This window comes from Penaeus chinensis, chromosome 31, assembly GCF_019202785.1.
Source record: "Penaeus chinensis breed Huanghai No. 1 chromosome 31, ASM1920278v2, whole genome shotgun sequence".
In the NCBI taxonomy this organism is placed as follows: Eukaryota; Metazoa; Arthropoda; class Malacostraca; order Decapoda; family Penaeidae; genus Penaeus; species Penaeus chinensis.
Window position 1 is genome coordinate 12,570,262 of NC_061849.1, and position 10,000 is coordinate 12,580,261.

General features: G+C 45.2%; 1 protein-coding gene across 1 annotated transcript in view; it reads right to left on the reverse strand.

Annotated features, from left to right (window-relative positions):
- The window catches only part of LOC125041700 (pollen-specific leucine-rich repeat extensin-like protein 1), a 34,304-nt gene that overhangs the window by 22,675 nt on the left and 1,629 nt on the right, over window positions 1-10,000 (reverse strand). The window contains exon 1 of the mRNA XM_047636898.1: window positions 9,425-10,000. This exon is cut by the window's right edge and continues 1,629 nt beyond it. Within this exon, the coding sequence (XP_047492854.1) occupies window positions 9,433-10,000 (568 nt within the window). The 3' untranslated portion in view covers window positions 9,425-9,432. The remainder of the gene's footprint in view (window positions 1-9,424) is intronic.

The following is a 10,000-nucleotide window of genomic DNA, read 5'->3' on the forward strand; positions in this document are numbered from 1 at the left end:
GTGCATGTGTAAGTACCAGGCGTGCGTGCATCTGTGCGTGTTTGCATATACAAATACATCCATTTAAATCACATAGCCGGGCCTCCTCGCCCTCACTAACTGTTCCCCGGGCGGGCGTCTCCGCGGCTTCTGCACCTCGTTTTCGCCGCTCAGATTCCAACAATATTTTGCTGCGTTGCGGGAACCGCTGCTCGCTGGAGGCGGCGGTGCCTCGTCCCGTAATTGGCATTTAATTCTACCCTGTTATCTCTAGACAGATATCTCCGGACGAGTATTTGAATAACTGGGGAAAAGATGGAGTCCTTTGTGTGATGATCTCGCGATATCGGCGAAGAAAAGGGAATGTTCGAGTAAATGAGAACTGTTAACCCTTGCCAAGACGTGGCGGGAGGAGGTACCTGCCTTTCGGGATCCCTTCTCTCCCGCACCTGACTGTCAAAACAAACATGACGAGCGCGTAGGGAGAGAGCACTTCCGTATCAAACACAGAAACTCTATTTGGAAAACAACGGGTCGTTATCGCCACGGATGAATATCAAAATTAGGTCCTTACAAAGGCTTGCATCATAAAAAAGTTGAGTTGTTGGATAACTGTCTGTTAACTTTTCTTTCTGGCGGGGGATGGCCCTCTTTTTTTCCTGCTAAAGATCTTGGGAATTCTAAAGTTGTCCTTCTCTGAATTTACTGCTGGCACACTTCCTTATGACAGAAAAGTGCTGCAGATTCACAATAAAAACTATACCAGTCTTCTTCCTCAACAAGGAAAGAAAGACGTAAAGATGCCTACTTTCCTCTTGGTTGAAATCACCAAAATAAAAGTTGATATCACTCGTTTGTATCTTATTAATTTTATTTGCAGAATGAGTTCATATCTTTTCTTTTTTTCATGTTCAAGCTATACTTTATTTACCCGAATGGATATCGATTCCTGGCAGTGACTCACAAGATTAAATTCTATCACTGATTTCGTGTTTCACTTTTTCCACCGGTCGAGACGCCAGTAATGTCACACACTTGACGCTTCGGTTGTTTTCCTTACACAATATTTTTCTGCTTGAGAACCCCCCGCGATAACTAGTTACACGCTACGTAAGACAATATAGGAATATTTCCGCATTCGAGCGCGTGCATATTCATGCGTCTATTCATAACCAGACTTGCGTTCTGCATACACACCGCATACATCAAATAGAGCCAGCATTCGATCTCGTTAATCAGACTATCAACTCCCCCCCCCCCCCCCCCCCGAGAGACGAGCGAACGACGCCCATTTCGACGAAACTCCAAAGAACAGTTACATTCTAGCGAACTGTAATGGCGTGACTTTATACGAGTTGCATTCCGGAGATAATCGGCTATTAATTAAATTCGGGGTCACGGGGAGCCGAAGGGCGTTACGACTGCGTTACAGCGAGAGGGTGGCGTTACGATATTGCATAACAGTCTTGCCTTTCACTGCTGGCATGATTGACCTTCTTGCTTCACTCGGGCGCCTCCGAAACGCGACCGGGAACTAATTAGTGTCCTCGTGACTTGCTTTCTTACCGTTTTTTTTTTTTTTTTCTTTTCTTTTCTCTTTAGCGCTGGTTCTGGTATGGTTGTATATTGCGCTTTTGTGTCATGTACGAAGGGCTTGAATATATTTGTTCATTATGTTAGGTGTTTCTTAAGATATGGCATATGCGATTTCTCTTTATCTCTTTTTTTTTTCAAATTCCAGTATGACGTTGGTATCCTGCCGATTTTATGGTGAATTCAATTCGCTTAGTCGATGATCTTTTTTTTTCTCTCTTTTATTTTATTTCCAAATACCTCTCCCCTTTTGATCTTACTACCTTTCCCTTCTCTCCTCAACCTCCTCTTCTAAAAAGAAATGAGAAAAAAAGGTTACGCTGCAGTGCCCTCGTAGTATGCTAATTGCAGTTACGTGTTAAGAACTAGAGGTGCGGGCCATTCGGTTGTTTGAACCACTTTTTCACGTATTGGATCCAAAATAAAAGAGCCGGTTTCCTTATGAATGACTTGCCTCACCTCAGCCCAAGCACTGAAGCATTCGCACTAGAACGTCAAAACAATTAAGATAATTTTCTCGCCTCCTGAACTCATGGTCGAAGAATGGTTCACGAAGGCCGTAAGTATATTGCAAGACGGTGACTGCAAAAGTTCATGGCACTTGGAACGCGCTTTTACTGCCACGAATGACTATGGCAACCGCAAACGCCGTGCTAAAAGGGAAACAGCTGAAATGTACACGAAGAAGGTAGACAAAGAAAAATAAAAGAAACAAGAAAATATTGTATGAAAAAAATATTTTTAAAAAATACGATAGAAGAGGAACGATAAGACAGCAATGTATTTACGTTAGACTATAAGTACAGTGAGGATATGAGGTGGGACAAAGAGGTCCGATAAGAGAAGATATTCCATCTTAAGCATTCCACGTCATTTGCAGACAGACCTGATAATTTGTTATTGGGTTCAAATGCTGGGGAATCCCCGCTGTACGCTTGCCTTTGTCTTCGTGAATCAGCTGGTCAGGAGGTCACACTTACGAGTTATTTCAGTGTGAAGTCGACGTCAGGTGATGTCACTTCTAAACGACTCTACTAGGGAAAATGTATATAGAAACGCGTATAGTTTCAAAGAGAATGGAGAGTAATAATGATGATTAAAAAGTACTTAGTGCATTAAGGAATGAAATAAATAACGATATCGCAGCTGAAGAGATAATATTTGAAATTCGATATTCTCTTCACTTAGTATTTTTTCAGTGCGGCTTCCCTATCAGATTGTCCAAAAATTGAGTGTACTCTCTTCCCTGGGTGTAAAGGAGCTTCGATCATATAAGAAGAGAAACTCAAACAGGATATAGGCCTTTGTGTACGAAGCCTTCCAAGTTGACCGTGAAAGGGCAGGTGAAACTACCAGTGTAGGACCGTTATTCATTCTTAATCCCGCCTGTTTTTCATTTGTGTTCATTCTTTGCCATTTTGTCTTTATTTATTGCGATTTCCTTGGGTCTATCCATTTTTTCTATTACTTCTTATTTTCTTCCTATGTCTATCAGCATGTAATCACACACCCACACATATGTACATGCTCTATTTCTAGGTATGTATGTAAGAAATTATATATATATATATACATATATATACATATGTGTGTGTGCATGTACCTTATGCATATATGTATATAAAGTACATATGTTTGAAATTCTGCCTGTCAACATACCGTCACAAACACATGTAAGAATTTATGTCCGTTTGCATGCATATAGGTAGGCACGTATATATGTATAAGTATCAAATTCCCTGCCGCTCTTTTCCTCGCTACCTCAGTCGCTTATCTTATTTCCGGGAGCCGAGCCTGAGACACCTGCCGCCCTCACGCCCCAAACGCCGGTCTAGGCTCCTTATCTGAGGTGTTGTCTCCCGATCACTTATCTCTTTCCTGCCCGTAGTGGAACACTGTACGGACCATGAACCAAGGGACGGTGACCAGAGTATCCAAGGTACAGTGGTAGTCCATGTGGAAATTGAGATGGGATCGCTTTTTGTGTGTATGTGTTTGTGTGTGTGGGGGGGGGGGGATTCTGTGTGCGTGCGTGTGTGTGTGTGTGTGTGTGTGTGTGTGTGTGTGTGTGTGTGTGTGTGTGTGTGTTTGTGATTGTGTGCGTGTGTGCGTGATTGTGTGCGTGTGTTTGTGACTGTGTGCCTGTGTTTGTGACTGTGTGCGTGTGTTTGTGATTGCATGTGTGTGTTTGTGACTATGTACGTGTTTGTGAGTGTGATTATATATGAGTGTTTGTAATTGTATGTGTGTTTGTGATTGCGATTATGTGTCTGTGATTGTGTGCGTGTATTTGTGACTGTGCGTGTGGGACGTGATTGTGTGTCTTTGTGTGTTTTAGTGAGTGAGTGAGACAAGCCAAGTAGGATATAAAGATAGAGATTTTTTAAAACTCCTAATCTGAACTTGGACCATCTTAAAGCGAAAAAAATATACAAGTCATGGTTCGTGAACTCTCACCCGAGCTAAGAATAAGAATGTCATCACTCTACCTGAATGTTTTAAGTGACTGCTTACGAAATCTTCAAATCCGTATTGAGAATACAACAATATGTCTTTCTTTTTCGTTTTTCTTTTTTTTTTATGTTTTTTTTTTTGGGCAAATCGAAGTCTGAACGAACCTCACGTTCCTTGATAGAGTCTTTCACTCTCACGTACGGGTGTGCACGTTTACTTGTGTGGATGTGCTTGCGTAAGTATGTGTGTGTGATTATGAGCGTTTTTTTATATTTTTTTTTATGTTCGTGTGTGAATGTGCATTTTGTGCGTGTACGTCCGCTATGCATACACGGGACATCCGGGAACATTCGTGATCGCTTTTCGTATGTAGTCATCGGGTTTTTCATGAACTCGAGTCGGTTTGCTTACTTTCTAAACTGCCGTGTCCTCGCAAGCAAAGGGAAGATAAAAAAATATCTTAAAATAGTTTTTAATTGATCGTTTTAGGGAGTGATAATGAAAAACGACTTTTGAGTAATAGCTGTTCATGTATTCTCCCACTATATTTCTTTTCTCTCTCTCTCTCTCTCTCTCTCTCTCTATATATATATATATATAGATATAGATATATATACATACATACATACATACATACATATATATATGAATATATATATACATACATATATATATGAATATCTATACATACATATATATAATCCATCCATCTATCTATCTATCCCCCCTCCCTCTCTTTCTATATGCATCCATACATACACACCGATAAACAGAGAGATAGATAAACAGTTATATATAAGGGGAAGACAGTTTACGTAATAATACTGTATTTAGAGGAAAGTATGAACGTGTCTGTATTCTTCCATATACAGCTGGGGGTCACGTGTTCTGCCCTTCATTCCTCAGTGATTTTTTTTTTTTTTTCACTTTCAGATGTCATCACTTGCAAGATGACGTCAGAGTTATTTGATTTCACCATTTCGCAAGGACAAGGTATTTGTAACAAAGAGATAATGGGGAGGGAGGGAAGGAGATGGAGAGAGGGAAGAAGGGAGAAAGGGACGAAGGGAGACGGAGAGGGGGACGTTTTGACTGTGACAAGTTTATTGAGACAAAAGTAGGGGATGAGAGAGAGAGCTCGGTGTTGGCGCACAGTGTAGGCATAGTCTTACGTAATACAGTGACTGATAAACATAGCCAATTGCCAATAACCAAATTAGGATTAAGAATTAAGATCCAGTAAGCTATCCCCTCTTTTTCTTTAAATCACGTATCGCAAATTCACCCGAAATTTGCCAACTATGACAGTAAAAAAATAAAGGGAGGGGAGGAGAGAAAACGAGCGTCGAAATAGCAGTTCCTTTTACCAGTGGTTGTCATCGGCTCACAAACCCTCGCGCTCATCAGGAAACACGTCGCCTCGATTAGCATGCAATGAATAACCCATTTCTGCGGCGCAACACTTCTTCCTCTTTCTCTCTTGTTTATTATGTTCCCTTTCTCTATTCTCTATGTTTTCTATTCCCGTCTCTCAATCTGTCTCTCTCCCTCTATTTCTCCCTCTCCCTCCCTCTCCCTCTTCCTCTTCCTCTTCCTGTCCCTCTCCCTCTCCCTCTCCCTCTCCCTCTCCCTCACCCTCACCCTCCCTCTCCCTCTCCCTCTCCCCCGCCCTCAATCTCCCCTTCCCTCTCCCTCCCCCTCTCCCTCACCCTCACCCTCCCTCACCCTCACCCTCACCCACCATCTCCCTTTCCCTCTCTCTCTCTCCCTCGCCCTCAACCTCCCACTCCCTCCCCTTCCCTCTCCCTCCCTTATCCTCACCCTCTCCCTCTCCCTCTGCCTCTCCCTCTCCCTCTCCCTCTCCCTTTTCCTCTTCCTCTTCCTCTCCCTCTCCCTCTCTCTCTCTCCCTCTACCTCTACCTCTCCCTCACCCTCTCTCGCTCTCTCTCCCTCGCCCTCAATTTCCCCTTCCCTCTTCCTCACCCTCCCTCACCCTCACCCTCACCCACCCTCTCCCTCCCTCTCTCTCTCTCTCCCTCAACCTCCCCCTCCCACTCCCTCACCCTCCCTCTCCCTCTCCCTCCCTCTCCCTCACCCTCCTTGTCCCTGTCCCTCTCCCTCCCTCTCCCTCTCCCTCCCTCTCCCACACCCTCCTTCTCCCTCACCCTTACCCTTACTTATTTTCTATCCTTCTACGCTTATCTATCCGTCTTTTCGAAATCATAATATATCTAACCATTGATCAGTCTAGTTAGCTTGCGTCCGTCTTTCTCCTCCGCCTCTCTATCGTATAATGCTTCAATTCGTAGCCACAGTACTAATGGCTTGAGGTTGAAAAGGGATTAACCAATTGGCACCTCGAGTCAGGTGATCTGATTAAGGCTAGAATAGTGTGCGTGGTCAGGTGAGTATATGTGTACGTGAGGGAGGGGGAGAGAGGGGGAGGGAGGGAGGGAGGGAGGGAGGGAGGGAGGGAGGGAGGGAGGGAGGGAGGGAGGGAGGGAGGGAGGGAGGGAGGGAGAGGGAGAGAGAGGGAGGAGGAGAGAGAGGGAGGGAAGGAAGGAGAGAGAGAGAGAGAGAGAGAGAGAGAGAGAGAGAGAGAGAGAGAGAGAGAGAGAGAGAGAGAGAGGGTATGCCTGAACACATGCACCGGTGTGTTTGTGAGAGAACGTATCTGTATGTTCATACATACATACACACACACATATATATATATATATATATATATATATATATATATATATATATATATATGTGTGTGTGTGTGTGTGTGTGTGTGTGTGTGTGTGTGTGTGTGTGTGTGTGTGCCTATGTGTAGATATATGTGTTTAAGTATCTGTACCTGTGTATGAATACATATGGCTATGCATGTATATATATATGTTTGTGTTTATGTGTATGTTTGTTTATGTGTCTACGCGTCCGATGATACAAGGCATGAGTGTGCCTGTATCTATGTGTGTTTACGTGTATGTGTGTTCGCGGGTACAAGGCGTGCTGTGAACAGTGACGAGCGGCAAGGATCCGATCTCACCGCCTGGCTATGGTGTCACGACCACATTCACGACCAGCGTCCACCTGCTGCTCCACTTCTCCACCTCACGGGGAAATGGTTCACTGTTAAGTATACTGCTTGTGTTAGTCTTCCCTTCGAGACTGTGTGTTTCTTGCTGAGCATGTTTTCGGTTGTAGTGTAAATAGCGGGAAGATGGGTAGGTGTTGTGTGTTTTGTGGATTTTATAAATGGTGTTTAGTTGCTCTTTCGGTAAGGAAAGAAATTTTAATAACAATGATAACTCTTATATAGATTTGTAGATCCTAGCATTAATTATATATATAAATATATATATATATACACATAACTACTCTTTTCCTAAAGCAGTTATAAAAAACCAAAGATACTTACTTTCCGCGCGTTGAAGTTTCCTTACTCCTCCCTCCCACCTACCCTCATTCCCTGCCCTCACACCAGCCTCCTACCATCTCTCCCTTCCCCTACCCTCTTCCCCCTCTTTCCTACTCTCTCTCACTTCCCCTACCCTCTCTCTCATCCCTTCCCCTACCCTCTCTCCCTTCCCCCTTACTCTCTCACCCACCCCTTCCCTCTCTACCCTCTCTCCTGTTCCCCCTCTCCCTTCCCCCTTACTCTCTCCCCCACCCCTTCCCTCTCTAACCTCTCTTCCCCTTCCCTCCCACCTTCTAATCCCCGACTCACCTAATGCTTATTTCAAGAGCTCATTACTAACTTAGGAAAGAGCTGGGCATGATGTCATGACTTTGCATGTGGGGAACGGAGGCGAGAGGGGGGAGAGCAGGATAGGGGAGGGGGGGAGTAGAGAGAGATAGAAGGAGTGTGGATGAAGAGGAAATACTTAATGAGAAAGCCAGGGATACACGAAAGAGTTGATAACGTAGATGGACATGGCTCACGTGTTCAGTGTAAAAGGGTGAGTCTCAAGGAAGCCCACACGAGATTGCGGAGGATATATTCTTATGCAAGTAGGGGCAGGCACGACGCAGATAAAGCCGACGAGTAGACGATAACGAATCCTGCGATACGAGTAGCAAGAGGGACAGTGCAAGTGGGTGAAAGTAAGGCGCGAGGTAGAGTAGGCGAGTGGGGTAGAGTCAGAGTGAGTAAAAGTGGCGGCCGAGGCGAGGGGACGGCCGGGTGGATTGAGGACAGCGCGAGGGATTCGTAAGCCGCAGCGAAGGAATGTGTGGGCGGCACGGGAAGATGCGCGGACGGACTCTCGTGTTGTGGGGAACGCCCGCTGGGGGTGTGTGAGTGGGGGATGGGAGTAGGGTTGGGCTGGAGGAGGAGTGGGAGTGGGGAGAGGGTGGGGGAGGACGGTTAGGACTGGAGGGAGCAAAAGGAAAGATCCCAAGCTAGGCTCTCGTTTCTTGCGACATGTACCTGGTTTACGCCAATGAGAAAATATATTCCGGTTTGACCTGCTGTTTCCTCGCAGGAAAATAGATATACATCTCTTCATCTCTCTCTCTCTCTCTCTCTCTCTCATGTATATATATATATATATATATATATATATATATATATATATATATATATATACACATATATACATATATATATATATACACATATGTATACATACATACATATATATGTATGTATATGTACATATATGTATATGTGTACATATATATGTATATGTGTATATGTGTGTGTATATATATGTGTGTGTGCATATATACATGTGTATGTGTATGTGTATCTGTGTGTGTGCCTGTGTGCGTGTGCCCGTGTGCGTGTGCGCTTGCGCGTGCGCGTGTGCGTGTGCGTGTGCGTGTGCGTGTGTGTGTCTGTTTCTCTCTCTCTTTCTCTCTCTCCCTCCTCCCTCTCTCTCTCTCTCTCTCTCTCTCTCTCTCTCTCTCTCTCTCTCTCTATCTATCTATCTATCTATCTATCTATCTATCTATCCATCTATATATATATATATATATATTTGTATATAAATATATTTGTATATAAATATATTTGTATATAAATATATTTGTGTATATATATATATATATATACATGTATATGTGTGTGTGTGTGTGTGTGTGTGTGTGTGTGTGTGTGTGTGTGTGTGTGTGTGCACATATGTATATATGTATAAATTTATATATGTGATATTATATATATATACATATATATTCATTCACTATCCACGCCCCTTTCTTTCCCCAAGGAAAAAATATCGACTTTTTGTGGTCATCCAGTACTGGTGAACTGACCAACGCAATTTACATTCCTGTGTGTCACCGTGTCATTAAAAGAGAAAAAGGAGAGACAGTTCCGAGGGCGCCTGACGTGATCCCGAGCCGAGAGGGAAGGCGCTGCCCCCGCCCCCCGCCCGGATCACGTCGACGCTCGGCCGCAACGTCTTACCTGGAAGTTCACCGTCGGGAGGCTCTGGAGATTCTGGAGGTGATGGTACCCGCGGCGGATAATCGGTCGGAGTGCGGGGGGCGGTACACTCCGGGCCGAGGCTCCACGCGCTCCAGTTCATCGCCGCTCAGATCGAGGTCCGCGACCATCTGGAGGATCTCGCGATCCTTCTTACTCATGGAGTCCTCGCCGATACCCGCCAAGGAGCCGTACGAGCGAGACCTGTGCTCCTCCCGGATGCTGTAGGAGAAAGCTCGCTCGTTCAGGTGCCCTTTCCTGCCGTAGATGTCCTCGTCGGATTCCTTTTTGCTCTTTTTCTTCTTCTTATGCTTGGGGCGGCCGGTGGTGGCGTACTGCTGCAGGAGGTACTGCTCGTGGGGGAAGTGGCCGGGCTGGTAGGAGGCCGTGGGGCTCAGAGGCCGCGTGGAGGGCATGTAAATAGGTTCCTCGAGGACGCGGGACGGCGGTCGTCTGCCCGGAGGCCCGTGGGGCCCAGGGGGTCCATAGGCTGCCATAGGCCCGGGCGGAGGCAGCATGGCGTGATGAGGGCCCGGCGGGGGCAGCATATGAGGAGGC